At 35.6% G+C, this 26,048-nt stretch overlaps 1 protein-coding gene across 6 annotated transcripts in view; it reads right to left on the reverse strand.

The window, feature by feature from the left end:
* Window positions 1-442: 442 nt before the first annotated feature.
* LOC140154894 (E3 ubiquitin-protein ligase RNF13-like) overlaps window positions 443-26,048 on the reverse strand; it is a 51,568-nt gene continuing 25,962 nt past the window's right edge. For 3 of the 6 annotated variants that reach the window (XM_072177544.1, XM_072177546.1, XM_072177545.1), the window contains 7 exons: window positions 25,093-25,224; window positions 23,725-23,812; window positions 23,162-23,246; window positions 19,789-19,894; window positions 10,483-10,579; window positions 9,643-9,723; window positions 443-7,536 (listed from right to left, as the gene is read on the reverse strand). In XM_072177544.1, coding sequence (XP_072033645.1) covers window positions 7,052-7,536; window positions 9,643-9,723; window positions 10,483-10,579; window positions 19,789-19,894; window positions 23,162-23,246; window positions 23,725-23,812; window positions 25,093-25,224 — 1,074 coding nt within the window. In that variant the 3' untranslated portion in view covers window positions 443-7,051. Of the gene's footprint in view, window positions 7,537-9,642; window positions 9,724-10,482; window positions 10,580-18,027; window positions 18,131-19,788; window positions 19,895-23,161; window positions 23,247-23,724; window positions 23,813-25,092; window positions 25,225-26,048 lie in introns of all 6 variants that reach the window. The other 3 variants (XM_072177549.1, XM_072177548.1, XM_072177547.1) reach the window with 3 other exon arrangements.

Here is a 26,048-nt window from a genome sequence, read left to right on the forward strand (position 1 = left end):
TAGGGTTAACATTTGTGACCTCTAATAAAATAAGCATCAAGTTGACAAAACAACTTATTCTAAATCTTTATTTTATACCCTTTAAAACCATACCAAACATGTTAGGACACAGCTTCTAGAATCTGTGATTAGGATGGCTCTTTGCTTTGGTCTTCAAAAATCAATATTCCCTCCAGCTTTTATGGTGCCCATGTGACTTTATGCTCATTTTGTGGGAGCATTTTTGTCACACACATGGGCAGACAGAACTCATTTCATAGTCCCTCCCGAACTTGTTTCTCATCATCAGGGTCAAATTAAATATTTGTATACCTGCAAGATAAAAGAGGGATCCTGATGTAGTTTGGGGCTCAAATAGTAGGGGTGTCCAAGCCCTGTCAGTAGCTACTGGTTACCTCCCATTTTGAAGGGAAATAAAAAACAATACAAGACTTATTCCATGTACAATACAAATACTTTATTCAGGGCTATATTAGCATGCAACACTGTGCCTCCAAACACAAAGTTGAGAGCAAGCTAAATATACATATATAAGAATGCAAACATGTATGAAGCGTATTCCCAGTATAGTTAGGTAGGAAGCAGGATTCCTTTCACAAGGTGTACACACTTGCTGTCAGCAGCATCTGCTAACAGAGTGGTCTATTATGTTGCTGACTATCTGGAGATCGTGTCAGCAGCATCTGCTAACAGAGTGGTCTATTATGTTGCTGACTATCTGCAGATCATGTCAGCAGCATCCGCTAACAGAGTGGTTTATTATGTTGCTGACTATCTGCAGATCGTGTCAGCAGCACTGCATAAACACATGCTACACATTTGAAGTATTTTGTTAAAGGAATCATGTTTCTTAGTTCAGTATGACATTCATGTGACAAATCAGCAGCCCAATAGATTAGTATGGCATTTTTCAAGATACAAATTATATATTAATCAAATAAAAAAACTGTTACCACTTTTATATAATTCAGTTTATATACATACACCTCAATATTCATTTCACTCTCAAATCATGTGATATGCTGTGTAATACTGAAATGTAATGTTCTCTGGTGAAATTCATCAATCATAACAAATCATCTCACCCTAACCATTTTCATATCAAACATGCAGCATATAAATGAAAAATCAATATTTTGATAATATCATACCCAGCCCAAGTAAACATAAATTTTGTATTTCCTCTACATGTGGAATGTGTTTAAATAAGCTTTTCGGCAATGTACGCACAGTGTACTGTACTGATCTACACATGGCAGCTATTGTACCCAATTCTGGCACTGAACAGTTGACATGCAGGACAAGATTTAGGCAAATAGTGGATGTGGAGGTTATGTGGTCGTAATTCGCAGAGTGGGTAGCCTTATGCAGCCCATATGAACAAGTCCTTGCTCTATTATAACATGCTCTGCTCATGACACCCACACTGCACTCTGCAACCTAGTTACTATACTTTACTTCACCTCAAGTTAGTGAAGTCCTCAAGTTAGTGAAGTCAATTGTATGTGTGTGTCGCCATTGTAGCAACCGAGTTGCAATTAAGAATTACTGTTCCTTTTTACATTACGTTCAGTCCTGAATTTGTTTCAAGACCTAAAAAGAGTTTGCATTACCCTATAAAAAAGCTTAAAGTTGGGGTCGGTCAGTCCGTTTACTTTTTTTTTTTAAATATGTTGCGACGTACAATATCAATCACACAAGTTCACCACAAAATATGATGGTAAGCAATGATTTGTTTGATTTGCCAGATTTTTAATATTTGCAGTACAAATTCCAAACAGTCAAAACATTTTGCAAACTTTATACCAAAGATATGAAAATTCAACTTGAAATATGAAAAAAAAATGCAATAAAAAAGAGCAATACAAACTTCTTATTTATTTTTTATTTTTGAAGCTTAAGGATCTGGTACAATTCTGCTCATCAGTGTAAACCGTAATTTCTTGGTTTTCCTATTTTGGCACAATTTGTACAATTAAATTGACATGCTTGTAAAATACACAACAGAATTTGGACTGCATAATGACATCTAACAAGAAAATCACACTACGTAATTATTATTATTATTACACTAAATTGTCAAAGAGTTTAATAACAATTGTGTCCAAGTGCAAACTTCAAAGTGCATCGTTCAGGGACAAAAACTTCTAGTGGGAAAAAAGTGGTGGAAAACATAATTTAGACAAAATGTGAACAATTAAGTACAGTGTGTGTGAAAGTGAGTATTTGTTTTTCCCAATTCAGGGGACTTTTTATGTGTTGTTCACACCGAATGGGGATTTTGTGACAATCAGGGTCGTAACCTGTTGTTTAACTTGCACAGCGTAACCCCACCCTATTCTATATATGCCAAAAATGGGATTTTTACAACTGGGGACCTCAAGGGGGTAGGGTAGAAGTCTACAAGATTGAGGTCAAGTGAGCTCTCAGTCCTGAGTAGTGTTCAACCTTAGAGTGAACACTACTCCGGAGATTCCACTTGAGACTAAGGCCATTTGTCCAGATTGATACTGAAATTGATACAAAATAATTGCCATTCTTAATTACAAATTGGAATTTTTTTTCACCAAATTCTACAGATAGTGAACGCTGATCTGGAGTGCTGAAAAGGTTTCTTAAAAAATATTTGTACAGAATAGTTGCTAATAGTTAATAAACCCACTGTACAAACAATGTCATAATCAGAATCATAATATATACACACAAGCCTGGGAGACTGGCAGGAACTAACAACATGCGACATGTTTAGTAAGAAAATTACTTGAAAGAAAGAAAAAAGTATACAAAAGATATATTTAACAATGTATCGACCAATGTTAATTTAAAAATATTCAAACTGGCTGAAGCATGAATCCAAATCCCTACACCCATTTGCAAAGACCTTTCGCAGTACCCGATTTGGTGCAGTTTACGGTGTAAATATGAAGTCGGGTTCCGATTGGCTAATTGAATCACGTCATCATCACATAAGCACCTCTTTCGCCAATCATATAGCATTGAGTGATACAGGCATGACCTAGTTCTTTTTACGCGATAAGATATATTGCTGATCGAGATCGTGATGCATACTGGGAATGAAAAAGGGCTCAAAAGCTATAGAAATCGTCACCCGAGATCGCAAATTTGAGCTCTTTTCCTTCCCAGCATGCATCACTTTTGCCTATCGATCGCTATCAGCAATATACCTTATCGGTCAACAGCAGTGCGAAAGGTCTTTCCAAAAGCCTGTACCTTGACCTGATTAATACAATAACTTGTACACTTCCTGTATCATTGCACTTCAAATGACAGGCAATATGTTGAAAACATTTTTGATGGATAATTTTGTTTTTCACACTTTGATACCTTGCTTGTCACATTGTAACTGATTTTTTTTCACCCATTTGAATTACAAATGTAGCATCTTTTATCAATGACAAAACCATTCATATTCAACTTTTTCTTCACAAACACAATAATGAACACACCACAAAGCCTCTTAAAATGTTATCCCTTTCCTCAATAAGCCCATTTTAAAAGGGGGCTTTATAGTACCCATGTCATTTTTTTTTTAAAGATATGGAAGGTATAAAATGTGCAGAACTATTTTCCTTATCTACAGAACTGCAGTTCTTTTTATAATCATATTTTGTTATTATAAGCATTCCTCATATTAACAGCAACCCCTTCTTTGACTATGGTGACTTTTATATAGAACAAATCATTATCAATTATTAATCTTTTATACAAAATATAAATATTTATCTATGTACATGTGTTTACCATGAAGTCTTTTCAGGGATGCTATCAAAAATGATCGAAAAAAACACCAAAATAAATTTAAAAAAACTTGCATGTCAAATATGCATGATCCCTTTTGTCTTATACTCAAAATGTACTTTTTTTTCTACAAAATGCTTAAAGTAGTAAATTTGGAGGTATATATTTTGAAAGAATACAGAATCCGTAAACAGAATCAATGTACAGCAAACACTTCATGTGACCTTATGGTGGTGACTTTAAACTGCACCATTGTCTCTTCTTGTTCAAACCACACTGGGTTAGTCAGATTTGGTTTTTAAGATTTGATTGATCTCTGTGAACAAATTAAAACTTCAGCAACTTTTGAAGAATAAACTATAAGATTGTTGAAATCTTAAGGTACCGGTAACTTGATATTCTTAAACAATCAACATATTTTATCAAGTTATTCACTGAAACATGTACAGTGTAATAAGGGCAATATTTATTTTAGAAAAAATAATAAGCTTACTATATATGCAGCACAGTGTCAAAAATGTCACAATATATAAACCATATCAGGTGTTCTAGGAAAAAATATTATCAAACCTCTAATTCAAGGTGATATTACAGTTTACTCAATTACTGCTTAATACACCAATTAAATTATCATTACAACTTTGCAGTATCATTTCTGCAAGTGTGCCAATAAAATAGGTGACATATACTGGTTCCTAATTGGGCCAAAATTACTGTGTATGTGAGCTTATGAATAAATTATGCCATACAGATTTGAATTGAAAGATAGATCACTATTTCATAATTGAACAGTAGTGATACAGGGCAATCCATTTTTTAATGAGCTATTAATGGTTTATCACAGAACTTTAAACCACAGGGTGTTCCAAAAGTCCTGCTACCATTTTGAATGCCCATAACTATAGCATTCCATGGGATTTTTTAATGTAAATAAATGGCTACACCAATGCTTAATTACGATTGATCAGAAATAGCGAAAGATTTTTGAAATAGTATACATACAAAAATAGACAATTTGTTACAGTTATGACATTTGCATTTAATTACTATATAACAAATTTCATCAAGTTACAATATATATGATAAATGTGTGCAATACAACATGTGGCAGGTGTTTACATGAGCTTCTGTCAAAGTGCAAATTGTCGCGCTATATTTAGTTTTGTTTGTTCGCACTTCAAGCAGAGCAAAAAAATCCCAATGGCGCATATATTCCCTTTGTGTATACGTCCATGTGAGGAAGCTTAAAATTGCCGATTGAAAAGCAACAATAACAGTTCAAAATTGGTGATGTGCAAAAATAAAATTGCGCAACAATTTCCACTTTTAGAATATGGTACCTGATTCAGATATAGCTCTAGATGAGAAAGTGGCGAGCAGAAGATTCTACTTTTTTTCTGGTGAAATCTACTTTCTGCATACTGGTTTGTATAAGAGGTGAAATTCAATTCACAATTTCAGTTATATTTTTGATCTACTTCATAAATGACATTGTGCAATATAATAATTTGTTTGATGATTAACATGAGACAACTTCCTGCATTGTTTGCTGGTAAGAGGTAGTCCAACTGGACATGACACAAAACAAAATTTATACACAAAGTAGTCAAATCTATGCCCATATGATTCACGTCACTAAAGTTTAATTGGTCTATCCTTTATGTAAGCGTACACAAAATGCCCATTGCCAGGACTTCATTGAGGGATTAGATGGCTTGATTCTATAAGCTGTATCACCACTGTCTTGATACAAGGCTAATGCTGGTTTCATACTTTCTGCTGCTTGCCGCTGAGCGGTGTGATACTTCATCATGCTGCTTGCACTTATCTGCAAGCGGTAGCGGCATGACTCTGAAAGCCATTGTTGCCGCTCAGCACCGCTTAAAAATCGTATTTTGTACGTTACAGCAGCACCGCTCCGAGTTGACTTGAATTCAACTCCCAGTGATGCTGCCGCTTGAGCAAAGTGGTGGAGTGATCAATATATCAGCTTGCCAATGGTCACCGCTAGCGTTTCTAGTGCGACTGCGCAGTGAAGCAAAATCATCTTCAGAGACATAACTCTTTGAGTATGTTTACATTAAGGTAATACCAAAAATACATGTGGTATTTTCAATTATAAAACAGGACAAGCAATTGAAATGTAAGTTTAACAGTTGTCACAACAGTTCATGACAGTTTCAATACATAATCTAACACTGTCCCAACTTTAAGTGTGGTAGAACATGTAATATAAAATGACCTCAGACTGGCGAGACAAAGCACTTTTATATAAGATTAAGCACTAACATGACATATGGTATAACATGAAATACAGTACCACAAGTGCTGAATTATCTCGCATCACATATGAAATTGTAATTGTGTTATATTTGTATGTGTAATACCTTTGATGATAAAGGGCAACACAGCAATTGTCTCTAGTATCCCACCCTCACATTCAAAGGTGGTTGGCATGCAGCCACTCCCCACATTAATCCTAATTCTTAACTACAATTTGGGTAGTTTAGGATAAGAGCAGAATTTCCTTTTCTCAAATCAAAACCGAATAAAATGGTTCCACTTACATTTTAAGTATCAAAATTATTTTTGTAAACTGGACATCCCTCAAGATCATGTGAGCCCCCAATAGAGCAGCACTGTATAATTACAAGCAACGTGCTTAGGTATACAAATCTGGTCAAATTAATTGGGCTATTCCACTAGAAATCCATACAGCCCCTATGGAAGACATGACTTTCATCTCTCTTAACAGGGAGTGTGAATTTCAAATGTGGCTATGTGAATGGCGACTCCCGTTGAAATCCCCCACCCCCGTGTAGAAACTTTAGGTAATGTCTTCCATAGGTGTATGGATTTCAACTGCAATAGCCCAATGATATACTGGTGACATTCAGTACACACTTTGATGTCTATATCATACTATAGCAGTCATAGTGAGTAGCATAATAATTGGTAGTAGTTGGCTTTAGTGACTGCTAAATATCGCCAGCATTTCAGTCACAGCTAGCTACTGTCGCTTGAGAGTTTTCTTTGAAGTCACCTGGTAATGATTTGATGCTAACCCATGCTGTTGACTTCTGATACATTAGCAATTGCTTCTTTGATCAAGTGACAGATATAGACATGAAAAACCTAAATTATGCTACTACTAGGACTACTTAGTATGATAATATCATCAACCTCTTAAAAGAATTCAGAGCTTTATGTGACCACATGTTGCCCAAACAAAGTTGGATCATTTGTTACAAGCACATGATGACTATATCCAGTCCTCCTTCCTCACATCAACTTAAACTTTTTGCAATCTACTAGTGTCATCAGTTATATCCTCATCACTGTCCTCATCAGTAGATTCATCACTCATCACATCCGGCCTTTCAATAAGCACCTCGTGCTCAATTTGCATTTCAGTCACTGGCTGTAAAGGCCGGCTACTCCCCGGCTCACCACTCTGATGAGTGTGAGCCATCTCGTAGCTATCCGAGCTAGACACAGCAGATTCCTCGTCGCTCTCTTCCGCCGGGGTCATCGCCGTTGAAGCATCGACGTGAACTGGTGATCCTGTGGTCTCGGACTGGCTATCATCTGGTCCACTTCCTGAGGCACTGCCTCCAGCAGTCAGCAGTGGGGTGTTTTCATTGGGTCCTCCTTCATCGTCACTGCTGTCACTGTCAGATGAATCATCAACGCCGTTTGGAACTACTTTGCGCTTGCACACTGGGCAGGTACGTTTATTGTTGGTCAACCATGGGTCTACACATTTACTGTGAAATGCTGTGGGAAAATTAAAACAAAATGATACCACATAAAATAACATGAATGCCCATAAATATAACTCTTTAAAAAAAAAAAAGTATTTTCATTCATCATTTACAAATACATCAAGTACAAAAGAACTTGAAGTGGATCAATTCAATCAGAAGACAGTGCAAGCAAGCACAAAGGGCACTAATGTTGGCCGATACCGATCTGTGAATCGGAGATCGGTGCCGATATGGCCTTGAATCTGAATCGGCAGATGAGCTATCAGCTGCCGATCTAGCTTACCGATCTCTGAATTTGACAGTAATAAAAGTACACAACAATTCTTTAAAGCTTACCATTACTTTCTTATGTAACATTACTACTATTTAATGCCAATATATTTCCAAAAAACGTTGTTACCACCGCAAGAATCATGTCGTTTCATACTGTATTTTATGTATGTATCCACCCTTTGATAGACCGAATTAAAATGTAAACAAACAATCAAGGTCAAATTTATTCAACAGTGAAAGCATGCAGCGATGATGTAATGACGTGTGCAGGGGACTCCCCAAAAAGCAGTTCATAAGTGGTTCGCCTCTACATTCCATTGTCCATTGTATAATAAAACCACAAAATATTATCCACTCAGTGACAACACTCCCAACTGTACAGTGCGTCCCTGGGAAAAATTTGTAAACACTTTAACACTCGACACGTGAAGTCCCTGCACCCTTCAATGTCGGGTTTCCCAAGGTGAATTTGAGGGCATGTTATTTTTAGAATCGCGCACATTCTCACTATTCCTCCTCACACGGACGATTTCATCTCTTAATCTCCGAACACGTGAATTCTTTCTGTAAACAACTCTGCACAACCAATCAGGATGGGAATTCCGCGGTATTCCCCAATACGTCATATGCATAAATTATTATAACATCGAATCAATTCGCGCAGTGATTCACCTAACTTAATTGGTACACACGCAAATCAAAGTTGATTCGCGGAGAAGAAAGAAGAATAAAACAATCAAGAGAAATGGATTAATGATTAAACTTCCGACAATCGGAGGCACTGAGTGAGTAACGCTGGGACTTGGGGTGTAAAATGGTATTTTATTTGGGTTGATATTGACATATGAAAAACCTCTAAAAACGGTCATCATATTACATAGTTACAGGTTTGGGGAATTAAGCTTTGACCGTTAACATAACTGGGGCCCGACTTGAATGAACTTGTACTGGTTGTAGAATAACATTTAAGGAATCTGAATCGGGATCGGATCGGCCCGATCTGCTAATTTTCAGATCGGAGATCGGCAGATCCGATCTTGGGTTGGATCGGCCAACACTAAAGGGCACAGATTCCTTCAAAACCAAATATTCTAGGAATTAAGTATGCTCAAAGTTCAATCAGGTACCCCTTGCATTCATACTGGGGAAAAATTTGAACTTCATGCTTGCCCTAAAATTTGTTGATCATGCTGTCACCACACAGAAGGGACAAGTGCTGAATAAAACCAGTGTGCTGATGTGTAGTCTGTGTGTCCCCTTTGGCAGACTTGGCTGCTATATGCGCTCAAAAGGGACAGTGTGTTAGGTGTATTAAACAGTGAAAGATGTTGAACTCAGCCAGAATGTAAGTTTTTGAGAAAAATGTTGAATTGCAATCGGGCAGGGTTAATCAACTATAATCTTTAACCTGTATAAGTTTTTTTTTTGATTATAGTGTTTGAAAGATCTTGCAATGCTTATGATATTTTTAAACGGATGCTAAATACACCACTATGTAAAACTAAATAAAATGGAGTTCTCAACATACGTCAAATTAATGAATTTATTACTAATTAAATGCTTTTGAGCTGAAAAGCTCCCAATTTAAAAATATCTTGGCCAAATGTCACGAGAATCAACAGCCGTCGTTGCATAAATACATAATACACCTGACGTCTTGATTAACTGCTCTAAATCTAATCCTGAATACAATAAGAGCTAATGCTTGAAGCATTTCAACTTCAACTAAGCAACTTACGATTCATGACCATGTCAAATAACCAAGCAGCTCACATGTTTTATCTTAAAAATTGCAAAATATCTTACAAATGTGCACCAGTAACTTGACTGGTAGATTACTCACCATGATTACAGGGCAGTATTCTTAACTTATCACCATCTTCATATTCATCCAAACATATGGCACATATATCATAATCATCACCTGTAAGAAGACAACATCATATGTATAAGAATACAATTCACCTCCAACGGGAGACTGTCCTACTCTTTACTACTGCATTGGGCCCTAAAATCAAGAGTACACGATCTGAGGATGTACACTGTACATACAGAGACATTTCCACACATGGGTTCCATAACTCAAATGTGATGTATTTTCAAATTATTTGCTTGGTACCACTACCAGTCTTAAACTGCCGACAAAATATCTTCGATCCATGACCAAAATATTTTATTTTACAATTTTGTTTAAATAGTGTTTTCCTACTCATTGCCTAAGCAAATCTTGTTTAAAAAGCCACAGATTTATATAGTGCAATTCCATGAGATCATTGCACTTTACAGAGAGTCGCTGACCACTGTGGCCCAAGATACCACACCTTAGAAACCATTTAGCATCATTCATGGGTGCAACTCTAGGCAAGTGCAGAGCTGCAGCACCCTAATCAGCCTACATATAAAATAACCATCACAGCCAGGATCAGCTCCCATAGTCTCATATTTGCCATGGGGAACAGAAATAGATACTGCCGAGGCTTACAAGTATGTACCGTCAAGCACTCATGCAACAGAGTCTAATGCCTTGCTGATTGAGCAAACTAGACTCATTTTAAATGCGGCAAAATATATTTCACATGCGAATTCCCTCCACTACAACACACTATCTAATGACTTCAATTCATTTTCTGTTTCAATCTATTATTTGACTTATCAGAAATAAAAATGTTCTTGCTTCACTTACTACCTTTTTTAAATTTCTTAATTGGCAGTTTCTTTAGATGGTCCTTTGATAGCCTCGCCCGTCGCATTCGACGTCTATCTCGAACATATTTAGCAATCTGTTGGAGCAAAGTAAGGTAGATCAATTGAATGATTTGCTGGTGGAAACAACACTTAGTATAAACTCGTCAGCAGAATACAAGACTATCGTAAGTGACATCTTCTGGGAAATTGACATTTTGATGCATTTTGAAAGAGCACATGAAAGCACACATTTTAAATCATGTTTTAGGTTGTGAAGTTGATTAATTTTGTTTTAATTAATGAAATAAGATATGATGAAGTTTAAGCAGTTGTTTTGCTGTTGCCTGCAAGACCATCTTACACTGAAAAAGAAATTAATTTAGCATGAAAGACTATCTTAAGTGCCATTAACATTGGTCTTGCATGCAACAGCAAAACTGAACTGCTTAATCTGTGCTTACGATATGTTAATTGTTATGTTTTCTTTCATTATTAGATTTTGAACATAAAATTAAATAATCTATTCCATTGAGAAATTAAGCATGATTCGTTCCTACTCAAATATTTACTGATTAAAATGGTTCCCAGTTTGTAAATTTTTTTACAAAATTACTTCTCATGTAAAAAAAAGAATATAATTATTCACAAGGTCATATCTTAAAATCCTGTTAATAAAAATGAACCAAATTACACACAGGATTACTTCAATACTCTCCTCTAAACACATGTCAGTAACCAAGCAGTTGTCCAACTGACACAACAGCAACATGCATTGACACAGAACAGCTTCCTGGACCACATTCACAGCCCAATAATTGGCACCCAGCACAAGAAATCTGTGAGAATGCGTACAAGATCCTTACACATGTAATAATTTTCAAAGAGTAAGTGGAATAGTGCTTCTGCTTTTCACACAATTTCTTCGAGAAACAGGTCTTGTTCCACACTATCCAACTTCCTCTCAGATTTCTTGTGTTGGGTGCCAACTATTGGGCTGTGAATGTGGTCCAGGAAGCTGTTCCATGTCAGTGAATTTTGCTGTTGTGTCAGTTGGACAACTGTTTGGTTACTGATCATCCACAGCAGCTAAAGGGAGTATCCCATCATGCATTGCAGTCTATCTGCTTGCTCCATAGCAAATGTATACAAAATATAAACAAGAGCCGCTTAGATATTGAGAGCTATGGATAGTTTCACAATACTTTAGAGATCATATTTTTTCAAACAAAAGTCTAAGCTCCCCTGATATAAGCAAGTAATTGAAAGTTGAAGTGAGGGATTTTGTGTACACTTTCTATGGCATGTGCAGTTCTACTATGGTACTGCAGAGCATGATGGGATACACCTATCAGCTGCTGTGCTGATCATCGTTTAGAGTAGAAAATTGAAGTAATCCTGTATGCAATTTTGGGGGAATATAACTAAAAACCGAGTAACAATCTTCAGACACTTTGTATATCTAGCATTTGACTACCCAGTGCAAACAGCATCTTAACATGTTCTTGCCCTCAAAGCAACAAATAACAAATTATGCATATGTTCTGCTTAATAGCCATGCATGACATCATGATACATGCATGATAAATTAGCCAATTCAGACTGTCAAATAAAATAAAACTTTTCAAAAGTAATGAACAATTATAACATTTGATGTTTAACACTAAAAAACTGCATGTTCAAAACCAACATCAACTTGAAACATAAAATGATTTAGAGAAATGTGTACAAAATGTTTAATATACTACACTCCTGAGTGGTATTGGGGATAATCTATTATATGCATCACCCCAGATCCAATCAGCATACAGTGATAATTTTGTTTTGGGGCAACCAGTGAACTCGTTCATTGTCTGAAATCATATCTGCACTGGCTTTCAGAAGAGAACGGCACAACACTCTCTTGTTCTGATTGATGCAAGTACCCTGATACATGGAGCTTTGTGTTCCCTTCATTAGCGCCGAGCGACCAGCGCTTTGACGCGTAATCGGCCAATCTGATTACTAGTCTGTTATTATGATTGTGCGGCGATTGAATTAGCCAATCAGAACCCCACTTCTGTGATTATGCTGTATATGCTCTCAAAATGTAAAGTGCCATTCTTCTCTGCCAGCAAGTGTAAATCTCCTCTCATATTGATACAAAACTATTTGTTGCAATCTTGGTAATGTTTTTTTTTTAGATTTTGCTGGCTATTGTAAATTGGCAATTGGCAATGCATTTGTCAATTGAATCCAGAATTCATTTAAAATGCCATTACCTCACTGGCTGATTAGGCTCTCACTGGCTGACCATCAAAAAAAAATCAAAATGGATCTTGTGATTGTCTACATTTTTGCTTGGCTGTACTGGCTACATGTACATCATGTAACACAACTGTTTGGATCCAAAATGCATTTGGGAGTACCCCAGTGTACTTCTTGCACATATCTTCCTTCTGCTGTAATTGATGAAACTTGTGGCACAGGAATATCCCAGGGCACTGTCAGGCCTTAAAAAGCGATTGTGTTGCCTCAAAATTCCAATGTCAGGGTCTGTAGGTTGGTTTACTTTATTAAAAATATTTTGCCACATAAAATATTTAAAAAAGTTCACCACAGAATATTGTAAACAATGGTTTATAAGGTTTGTCAATCTAGTATTTTTAATATATCCGAATTGTGTGGTACAAATTAAAAACAAGCATTTGTGAAATTTTGTAAGATTTTAAGATCAGTCGAAGATCGAGAGGTCGCGGGTTTGAATCCCGGCCAGGCCATACCAAAGGCTTTAAAAATGGTACCTACTGCCTTCTTGCCAGGCGTTCAGCATTGAAAGAATGGAGTAGGGAAAGTTAAACACATGGCTACCAGTGGACTAACCCCCTGCTGTAGATTTTCTGCTTGCAGACATGGTGGCCTAGGGTTATGAAACGGAGATAGGCGCCACCCAATGGGCCAAAAGGCTTGGGAAGGATTTAACTTTTTTTTAAACCACTTTCACAGAGGACATTTTCAAAACATTTGTGCAGTTTGCACCATAATTAAACTATATCTAATTCATTATGCTTTCTGATATGTAACACCCGTAATCTATAACTAATTCCTCTACATGCCAAATGTTAAGTTTGGAGTTCTAAATGATGAACATAAGCTTAAGGAAGTAGTGCAGCAAGACACAAGCAAACCACTCAACACACTGGATAACAATACACATCCCTTTTGTTTACTGAACTTGAAAACAATAGCTACAATGTCATTATACTTATTTTTGATTGATTTTTCTATCTTCATTTTTCACTACAAACTTTGTGTTACCATCAGAAATTTGGAGGCATTGTTGCCAAATACTTCTTTTGTGCCTGAACCATCAAAATGATTGTGTATAGTTTGATCAGCTCGTAATAGATAGATAGATTTTATTTGGCAATTCAAAAAACATACAATACATCAGAACAGAATAAATGCATTAAAATACATCACACAACATATTTATAAAACAACATACAATGCCAAGGATAGCCCAAGAAAGCCCTAAAAAGGGCTTATTTCCATTGGGGTCCTTTATATAATAAAAACATTAAGGATGCACACAGGATCACTGAAGCGTTACATGGCCAAAATTGAGTTTTCATCACTAATGTCATCTTCAAACCGTATTTTATCTTGTCATTAATAGATTTTAAAGAAATCTTAAAAATTGAACCATAAGAAAAGCTATTTTAAAGACCCTTTTTCATTAAAAATTAGTCAAAATGCAAAAGCAAATAAATCATTGTTTTCCCCAATAGATCGCGTTCTCGTAACGCTGCATCTGCGGCGCACAGCTAGCAAAGACACGCACACATGGTAAACTGGATGGGCGAGGTGATTGCTGATTGAGGCGCTGGAGTCGCCAATCGCGATCACTACCGTATTTTATCGTATTGATCTCTTGCAAGGTAGGTAAAGCTTGCACCATTGCATTGCGAAACTGCGGGCCGACAGACCACCACCGTCCCCGTCGAATCAGTAGGCCTACTCGATAAATTTCGCCAAAAAAAGTGCTGGTATAGTGGTATAAATTATAGTCTTTTTTTTATATGAACATAATAGTGAATTTTTTGTTTCTTTTTGTTTTGTTTTTCAAGTTTCATTCTGAACTTGAAAAGATGAAATTTAGGCTATCTGTAAAAAGTAGTTACCCGTAAGAAGCCCTGTAATGATGACGCAATCTGGTAGATACGATAGAAAACGTAGGCCATAAATATTTTGCTAGTAGGCTAGACTTAGCCCGTATAGTACATCATTAGGCCATCGAGATGAAAAATAGATTTTTTTTTTATCTCGATGATTAGGCTTATTATTTTATGTTTAAAAGTTAAAAGTTTTATTTCATTCATTCATTTCATTGTTATTATTTGATTTACCAAGTTGGTGTAGTTGGACAAGAATATAGGCCTATTATATTTTATGCAGTCCCAGCCTTGGTTCGGGGGCCTCTGCAGTCGTTCAGTCTCGTCTTAATTTTGAAGACCATAAAAATAGGCAAGCAGTTACTACCGGTAGGCCTATTATTAGATACCTAAGGCCCTGAATAATGTTTCAAAGTGTTATTAAAACACGGATTTAAGCACGTTCTCTACTCCTGATTGACCATTAACGCAATGTCAAAAACGTTGACATTTCAATACATCATATCGACCATCTCATGATCTAGGCATATAGGCCTACACTCTATGTCAAAAATGCATACCGGTATTTGAAATCGGCATAGCGAGCACGCGTTTATGAAAGCATTTTCATGAATGTTTTAATGCTAAATAATCATTTCAAACGAGAAATATAATCGAAAACGCAAATTCGTGCTTTTTTTCATAACCCATTTTAACTACATTTCCATTAGTAGGCCTATTAGGTCTACTATATGCCATGATTGAGATAAAAGCTTTTGGTTTTACAACACTTTTTATGAATGTTTTGGCGAATGCCTTTTATTTGCAATGTTTGTCTGGCTTTCAACTTTCACGCTTTATAATGTTTTCTGCATACTTTACAAGGTAAACTGCTTTAAAGCATTTTTCGTGAATGTTTTCATGCAGTGTTTTAAAACGCTCTTTATAGCATGCATGATGCCTATATAATACGGTAGACCTACTGCATAAACCACAATCTAATTTAAAGCCATAAGTGTTCCGTTTTCTACTTTTGAAATTCGGTTTTGTTAGGCTATGTCAATTTCCGTATTTTTCAGTTTTCTTGTGAGCTCTCCGTGTTTTGCCCGTTTAACATAGTATATATATAGGCCTACTTTTTTCCGTTTTACAAGAAGTTTATTCAAGACATATTACAACTTTTACCCCACTTTTTACACGTTTATTTGATTGAAAACAACAACAGACACACTTTGTATTTTATTCACTTTTTATGCGGTACAAAATATTTTCCAACTTTATTGTGGCTTTAGCCTATAATAGGCCTATGACTTTTATGTTTGATATTCCGTAAAAAGTAAAAAAGTAAAAATAAAATATGATAACAACAAACAATTACAATAACATAAACGGAATATTGAGTAATGCGACACATCAGAATCTTTTAAAATTTTACTTGGGATTCCTGTAGTGTAGGCCTGTCTATAACGGGCGATAAAATGCCTATCTTTGGCGCGGACGGGCATGTGGTGCCTCTCAAGCACCAACTAAAAAGAAAAAAGCAACGAGTAGGCCTAGTAACAACATCATGTTTGCGGTTCAGAAAAGGACAATGAACATAAAAATGCAATAATTGTCAAAACAAAAAAAAAAAAGAAAATCACCAAAAACGATAAATTAAAAACATTGCATTTTTAAAGCAAAATTATGAAAATTAGGACAAAACAGAAATCGCAATTATCATGATCATGTCTCAATTTATTCTTCATTTCATAAAACTTCCTGATTATCTGCTAAAATAAGTGCTTGTCAGTTATTCTATGCTACTTTTAATGTTCTGATGTCTGCAAATTTTAATACAGAGCTGCAGAGCATGATCTTTTTTATACGGAACAGCCCGAACAGGACAAAATTGTGCTATGGTTTCGTTCGCGGCAACACGACCATGTACTGTGCAACTTATTCGCGTAACCTGTCTGTCTATCCGCGCGCCCTGTCGCTCCTCAAACGCCGACGCGACGCCGCGGTCTTGCCGGACGCTCTGCTGCACCATGGAAACAAGACTAAAGTAAATAAAATGGCGACTCCATGTGGATAAACATCTGCCGAATGTGCACGGATAATTTTGTCATATTGTAAATTTTACCTTCTAAATCACCAAAAAAATGCCAATCTGCTGCAGTTGGACGCCCCTTCTCATTTTCTAACTTGACCAAACATCACAAGTCACCGGATTATATATTTATGGAATAATCTTCAAAAATGGACCAAAAATACGCTGTATTTTTCTAAATCGCGATTTTCGGCAAGTTCACTTTTGACCACTTTTAACCATTTTTGGTCCGCCATAGCGTCTAAATGAAGCATCACTGAGGTAAGTTTTTAAGTCAAACGTTTAGATATGGCCAAAATCTAGATAGTGTTTTTTCATTTTTTTAAATTAGGGCCTAGAACTTTTTTTATCACCCATGATTCAAAAATTTGAACACGGGTCACATGTTTTTACTGATTTTTTGCCTATATTTTAAAAACTAAGCAAAATTTCGAAAAAATAAAAAAACACTTTCTAGATCTATTTGTCTAAATTAATAAAATTCATGTTTTACAGTTTTTGATTTTCAAATAATTTTTTATGGCGGACCAAAATTTTTGGTCAAAAAAAGCCGTTTTTGGCATTTTCTAAAAATTGTACTTTTGACCCAAAACTGACATTTTAAATGGATTTATGAGCTCATTTCCTTTCAAAAAATGTATACTTTTATATACTTTACATAAATAGTTTTCGAGTTATGAGGTGAATAATAATGGATAATTAGTGATCCTGTGTGCCTCCTTAAATACATAAAAAATTATTGCACATTTGGTGAAACAACTGCATATGACAAAACTGCATAATTATGATAAAACAGAATCAAATCAAGATAAAAAGTGGCTTTTAACTGCCTTTTGAACTGTGAATGAGTTGTGGATTGTTTAACATCAATTGGAAGCAAATTCCATTCCTGTACACCAGTAAAAAGGAAGGTATTACACTTCTGGCCCTTAGCTTTTGGTACCAAAAAATTTGTTTAGGCGGAAATGTTAGGCTTTTATCACTGCCCCCGAAAAATAGACTCATGTTAAGAGTGCTATAAGTTGACCTGTCTGATCTATATTTTGTGTGCTAAAGAAAGTAGATCAAGTAAGTAGGACTTGAATTAATAATTTGTGATACTTCTGGCAAGATGTCACAAGACAATTCTCCAAATAAAATATATTGATATTAATCTGCGATGTTATAAGACCCGCCGATTACGAGCTGATCAAAGTATATGTTTTAGCTTGGCCTCACTGACTGTGTGATTCTTGACACGTCAAGAAAATTTGTTCAGGCCTACTTGCTATACCAGGAAAAAATAATGTTTTGTGATAACCTGCAGACTCCAATTACTTACCGTGTAAATGGCAAAGAAGAGTATGCAGGTACCGGTCACAGTAATAAATGGGAAGATATAGTATCCAGGCGGGAGTGTAATATAAGGTGTTAATTTCACACGTCTGTGGCGGGCGGGTGGGTAGGCGGGTGCACAGCAATAGAGTAGGCGTGAAGATGTAGAAAGGGTAACAGGTGTACAAGTAACCATGTAAAGAACAGTAGTGGAAGGGGAGGAAAAAAGCAAAATAAAAACAAAACATCGGTCATGAATACCATCTACATGCAGAACTAACAAACAAAACAGAATCACTACATTCTCATATCTCTTTACAACAAGTTGGTATTTTGACTTGGGTTCAAAATCACAAAATGTGAATATTCCACTTTGATAATTTTCTGCATCTGAGTAATATCTTACTTGTACAAGAAGTGCCAACTTTAAAACTCCTGCTGTGTTTGAAGAGGACTCTTTTTACCCTGTCTAAATGTTGGTACATATATATATTCAACACGGCACCTTCTGTCTTCACTCAAGATATGAGAAATGTAGTCACTCGCTGTGATGAGAAAACATGCATGCTTTAGAGCTCCCTCATCTGATGCTGCATTTTGCTAAGCACAAAAGTTTTTGTGCACGCTTAAGCTGGATATCAACACACAAGCTCTACAGCTGAATTTATTCTCTCCATCACTGAGTGATTGGTTTTTGACCAATGAGGTAGCCCACTTTTGACAACATGCAAATGAGATAGACTCCTCTGCATGCATCATGATCACATGTGACAGAGGTTAGTTAGGCTGATGTAGTTTGAGATAGTCTATAATATTGGACAAGGTGAAGCTACAACATGTGATTTGCTTGCTACTGCAGTTAAAGCATTATGTGGGTCGAGTTAGAAGATAAAATAATGATTCAATAAACAATGATAAATAAAGCACTTAAAAAGTAATGCAATAATAAACAAATGTGCGTTTATTATGATTATTAGTATCAAGGAGCTATAAATGGCTGTGAAACCTGTTTGAAACCACAAATAAGCAAATACTGTTTCCTTGTTCATCTTGTCCAGCATCTTAAACCATCTTAACTCAATCAGCCAAAACCAAATCTGTCTTCATAGTTCATATTGTACATGTACTACAAAAAATCTATTCAATTCATGAGCATAATAACTATAAACTTCCATGTTTTATAAACACTTCTGGACTAAGTTCACTGACTGCTGTTTCATTGACCACATCTACTGAATCATCTGAATGTCCGTTTTCTACCTACCCTAGGTTTTCTACCACAAGGAGTTAGTGATTTGAAACTGCATAACAAGTGCAGTAAGTTTGATCAAACAGTTGATGGCCTATGCTGATGAACATCATTAAAAGACTCAATCTGAAATACTATGATGCCCATCAAAAAATGGCCACAAATAGCCGAGATAGCTTGCAAGCTCTAAAAAGTGGCAAAAACTTGTACAATGGTGCATAATTATCTTGAACAAGTGCATCATATTTCATACAAAGTGCTAATTATTTAATTCTTTGTTGCTCATTATATATTCATTTAAAGATACATTCAACATTTATTCCGAGAACGTTAAATAAGCATCTTCACATTCATCGCTTTCACATCATAATAATGATTACCTTTTCCTTGGCTTCCGATCATTCACCATACTTTTTTTAAAGATGTAGTATTAACAAATTTAACAGTGTCAGTCAACTATGCCAAATACAGTTCAAATTCATGGAAGTTTATAGTCACATATATACCATTTACACTTACCATAAAACCAACCATAAGAATGAAACACACCCCTACTATAGCGGCAAAAGGGATCAAATATATATGGTACGGAAATACAAACCCTGGGGTGATTCGAACAGAGTACCTATGACGATAAGGGCAAAGGACAAAATGAATGGGGACAAAAAATATAAGGTAGTATGATTATTAATTCCACATTTATTTTATTGTCTTGCTGTCAAGAGGGGGGAGGACAATGATAATATTAATTCATCTCAGGAGGAGATGCTAGCCAGAATTACGAAGACTGTTAAAGTGTGCAAAACCATTAGTGATATCTGTATTAGTAAGCTCTTCAAACCACCAATCGCTGAGGAGAAATGGTCGTATATCTTTGATAATATTGATTTGAATTGGTGTGATATTTATCAAATTCCATTGTCCTCCTCCCGATCGACCCAACTTAGATATTTTCAATTTAAAATTCTTCATAGGTACCTTGGTACCAATAGTAATATGTTTAAATTTGGTTATGTTGATTCCAATTTGTGTTATTTTTGTAAACATGAAGTTGAGACTATACAGCATCTCTTTTGGGAATGTAATGTTGTAAGAAATTTCTGGAATGATGTTCAAAATCAAATCATAAAAAACAGGTTTACCTGGACATGAAGAGTGTTTTGTTAGGTATTCTTGACCCAGATGTGTCCAAATTCAACTTCCTTGTTCTTCATGGGAAAAAATTCATTTATGATGTGAAGTATAAACAAGGTTCTCTAAATATTTCTTATTTTATTAGGAGGCTTAAGAAGACTGCTAATGTAGAAAAAAGCATGTCATGTACTGGCAAAAGGTTAAATGAATGGCATAAACGTTGGAACTCCATTTTGTAAAATAATTATAATTGTATACCGTATCATGTTTATTGAGTACAAATGCATTGTTGTTTATACATATCACATATCATAATGTTTTCTATGATTATATTATTCATGCTACGTTGTATGTAACCTGCTGATAAAATAAAAGCACGGTGTACCTGGTGTATACTGTGGAAAGATAAAAAAATAAAACCAACCATAAGAATGAAACACACCCCTACTATAGCGGCAAAAGGGATCAAATATATATGGTACGGAAATACAAACCCTGGGGTGATTCAACAGAGTACCTATGACGATAAGGGCAAAGGACAAAATGAATGGGGACAAAAAATATAAGGTAGTATGATTATTAATTCCACATTTATTTTATTGTCTTGCTGATTAATATCATTTGGTATATGATTTGTTCAAGATTGAAACATATTTTTGCTGAAAAAACATGTCCTGTGCAGAGCAAAATCCACAATTCATTTAATTCCCGTTGCATAAAGTAGGTTTATTAATATCTTGATGCAGATGCATAACTCGACATACTGATATTGCAACTATCTGTTTTCCTGTCACATTTCCTGTACATGTACCACATCACAGATTTGAGAGTGGAGCAAAAATTATTTGTCAATCAAATAAATTACAGCTGAACAATTTGCATAATTATCTCGCAATGTGGCTACAGAGGTCACAATCTGAAACTGCATATTAGTTTAGGGGACCTTGAATTTTATATGGCTTTTCACTAGCTGTGTTGCAAAGATAGCACCTAAACCCATATCAACTGTCTTTGAGATGTGAGTGTGACTGACAGACTGACAGTATAGTAGAAATGTGATCACAAAGTCATAAAAGTGCAATATTTTCACAACACAAAATTTTCACACTTTAAAAAGAACCATACTTTTTATAGCTTTTAATTTTTGTGAGGCCTATAAGAAATAGAAATAGTTGCGAGCATGACAATTTTTCAAATCCATGGCAATCACAAAATTAATGAAATTTTCAAGCATGTGAACATTTCTTGCTTTTAAGTTAATTGTTAAATTTCACAAGCTGGTAGGCAGGTAAATTATATCCTGCTCAGTGATCATATAAGGCAGTTGATATTTGCTTTATAAATACAACTCATCCATAGTTTTACAAAACCTTTGGGCTAGAAGAATTAGAAGCAAATCTTCATTTTGAATTCTAAGATCAATGACATGGCAATCACACATCTAAAAAAAATCAAATGATGAATTACAGCACACCTGTGCAATGAACATTACACACAATGCTATCAAACAGACAACTATGGAAGAAGTAGTTTAATACATCAATGCAGATTGGTCAAGCGGAACAATCGCACCATTCAAATTCAAATCTATGGATGAGTTGGATAAGGTACAAAAATTGCACGGTCAAACTGATTTAACATAATATAGAGAATGGACAGACACAGATAAGATCAAAACAAGGACAGAAAAAATGAGGATTTGTTGTACTGGGAAATGTTCTGTTTCCCATAGTGTTCATGCTTTATATATCTTGTGAAATGCTCAATTTTATGAAATGTCACATTTTGATAGAATTTGCATCAAAATAAAGCCAATTAAAAATCTTTACCGTGACACAAACATCTGAATGGTGACTTTTCAAAACATTGTCTTCATTAAGCTATTCTAGTTGAAATCCATACACCCCCTATGGAAGACATGAGCTTAATCTACAACATAGGGAGTGTGAATATCAAATGGGGTTACCTGAATGGGTAACTCCATTTGAAACCTACACCCCCTACATGGGAGATTAAGATCATGTGTTTCATAGCGGGTGTATGGATTTCAACAGGAATAGCCATACTTTAATTTACAAATCATCTGCTCTTTCCCAGCTGAATCACTAGCTTAGTTGGTAGAGTATTGAACAGGTAAACCAAAGGTACCTGGATGGTCAGAATATTTTCACCAGCTAATAGTTCATGTTGTGCGGTGAGAAGTTTCAATCCAATTATGTTATCCAAATACAGTGTTGATTTTCTTTAATGATCAATCTTTTGTGTAGAATAAAAAGCCTGATATATGCAAAGATAATGTTCTCTTGTGTCATTATTGGAAGTCACAGAAATATGACATGAAATATAATTCCTTTATTCTCATTTAATTATTCTACAGGCATGTTTTTAAATAACAATGCTATACAGATCAAATACCATAAAAACTCGATAGTTAGCATATGTGCTTACTATCAAGCGCTTTTAAAACATGCAAACATGAAGAGCCCCATCTACAAAAGTGTAAAGGGTTTTGAGCAAATCATCGATACAAATAGTTATATACGAACAAGTAAACCTGCACATGTGTATCTCAAGCTCAACCCCCATTAGCTCAGTTGGTAAAGCGCCAGACTTTGGTACAATTTCATGTTTTCAAAAGCGCTAGATAGTAAGAACATACATGCAAACTATCAAGTTTTTACGGTAACAAAAGATAACACTGCTGATAAAATCACTGATTGCATGAAATTAGGATTTCACACAATTGTACAATACTTACCCAGTTGTATAATTATATTCTAACCCTAGTTTCAGCCCATCATGTTCTCCCACAAATACTGATGGAATTGAAATTTGCCCAGCAACTACAGAAAGAAGAAAAACATGAAACAAATGAACCACACAAAAACCAATAAACAGGTATCTAATGCCTGCAAATACCACCATTACATATCTTATTTAGAGATCTGGTTGGGTAGATTTCACTACCATTTACAATGTATGGACTAGGGCAGCCTAACCTGTATGTTTTGAGCAGGCATTGTCTTAGCTAGAACAAATTAATTTGCTTTGACCACAATAGCTATTAGGGCTACTTAATCATGTTTATTTCACCATAATATAATAAAATCCTATACTAATTGACCGATAGCTTTTCTATGGCTCTTGCGAACAGGTGCAGATCTCTGATTTTGAAAGGGAACCCGGTCCTCTCAAAATGAATTGGTCAACCCATAATTTTCATGCTTGCAATTCAGTGGGGTGGGGGCACTTATATTTCTGTATTTTTTCTGGATCCACCCCTGTTTGATAACACAAAACAGTAAATGATAGTATACTCACATTGTGATCCACTCATAGGCAGTATATTATTAGAACCAACATTGTGCACTATAACTCCTAAATAACCAGCACTTTGGGCATTTAATACCTACAAAAAGGAAGAAACAAATGAATATTAGACCAAAAATTATTGTAACACTTGCATTTCATTGGTTTCTGGGTGACAGTGGTCGCGTTGTCACCAAACTCGCTTGAACAAAATGTGCAATTTATTCAGATTACACAAGGACAGCGTGCACCGCTTAGCTGTCGGGCTATATCAACGGAATGACCGCAGAACAAATTTGTTAATTTTCACCTTGACGAATACCGTAATTTGAGCTAATTCAAATAAATGCTAATTGCTATACAATATGCGAATTAGAGGGCATCTAGACAATACAATACATAAGAACACATTACAAACACAAAGTTTCAAGGCGAACATGTGCCTACCCTTAATTAATATTTATGCATTTATTTTTTTAGCAAAATAAAGGTAAAAGATACATGTCAATGAGCCTTTTCAGTCACTTTCACTTTAACTCATTAACTACATTGTTAATTGATAAAAGATAATAAGATACAAAGAAAACATAAATGGATGTATCATGAAAACTGTATGTCTGATTTGTTTCAAACATGCATATTGATAAGTGTACTTTGTTCTTACAGTATTTTCTGGAAAGTAGAAAATACCTTGAGTAGATTAATTGAGTAGGGCAAAGTACTTATCAATATGCACACAACTATATAGAAAGTTCTCATGATGGTAATTTGATGTGTTGCTAAATAAAATTAGTTTTTTAGTTATTAACATCATGTTGAACTGACTGAGATATGAGAATTAAGGCTGAACTTATTATCATAAGATATCAGATCAGCCCAATTATGCTTAATCGGTAGAAATTATTAACGTTTACCGATAATGCTTACAGATTATATGCAAAAACGTGTTTTCATGTGCATTTGGATGCATTAGTTTGACAATTATGGGGCTTATGTAGATGGTTCTGTGTTTGCACTGAACCAACAACATGCATCCATTAAATTTAAGCAGCATATGTGCAGTTGGTACCGCATAATATTGGTACACCATTTCTGCCTAGTCCTTTTTTCATGATATTTTACGAGCAAATAAAATATTGTATCTGGTATTACTGAACATATTCATCAGGACTGTTATTGAAAATAGAGACTAATTTCATAACATTTCGAAACATCAACAGTAAGTGGTTTTTATTGGACTAGAACTATATCAGCCTATATTGGTGGACAAAAGTAATTCAGTTCAGCCCTACAAATAATGTGCATGCACCGGCATCCATTCCTATGACATGGTCCAGAAGGTAATTTATACAACAATTGCGATCTTGGATTAACACTTACTTTTTCATCAAAGTCACAGTCATTGCGTCTTATTAGAGCAATGTATATTGGCTGTGCTTCTGTCTTATTAGTCTTTGGTGGTGGCTCCATCTTGTGGCAACCATCGTATGGAAATGCATTGACCAATAAGCCCTGTCATGAAAAATTAAATAAATGCACATTAAATCAATGGACCAACAAGTAATTGCACTTATTGCAGTGGTGTAGTTAGGGGAGGGCACGTTGCCCTGGGCGCCCTGTGCCATCTGGGGAGGTGGTGCAGTGAAAGTCAAAATTTTCGCACATTTCTGGGGTTTTCAAAATCTGCAATTGATGGCCCAAATTAGGCTAAATTAAACCATAGTGCTAGGAAAAACAACCACAACCTTTTGCGACTTTCAGGCGACTTCAGCACTTGAGCTGGAAAATATTAATTTTAGCCCTCTTTCAGTGAACTTGCTGTCAACATAACTACATTTGTACTATCCCGACATGTTGATATAAATTTGGAGATGTCAGAAAAAAGTCGGGTTAAGTGCTAAACAATCTTAGCCTGCATACAGTGCTGTATTATAGTATTTGTAATATGAAGGTAGACCTATGTTGCCATTTGATTGCTGGTTTGGTGCCCATACACCGGGAATGCAGATTTCTTTCATTTTGTTATTCATATGAACCATTTTGAACGACTTCTGGCCCACTTTCAATTCCAAATTATGTAGACATTGGGATCTCATTATTCCGACATGTCAACATCAAAAAATCACCTTGACAACAGCACTACCTTCAGAAGTAATTTCAGACAAGTTTAACTTTGTTGATGGGCTTGTTTGTAGTTCAACCCTGTTCAGTTTCACAGTTTCTACCCCATACGGAACTACTGCAAAGGAGCAAAAAACTATGTTGCTTGATTCCTTGAAGTCTCACAGCTCAAATAATTAACAAAATTTTCTTGGTTTCACATACTTTTGTACATT

The sequence above is a fragment of the Amphiura filiformis genome, chromosome 6, assembly GCF_039555335.1.
Source record: "Amphiura filiformis chromosome 6, Afil_fr2py, whole genome shotgun sequence".
NCBI lineage: Eukaryota > Metazoa > Echinodermata > Ophiuroidea > Amphilepidida > Amphiuridae > Amphiura > Amphiura filiformis.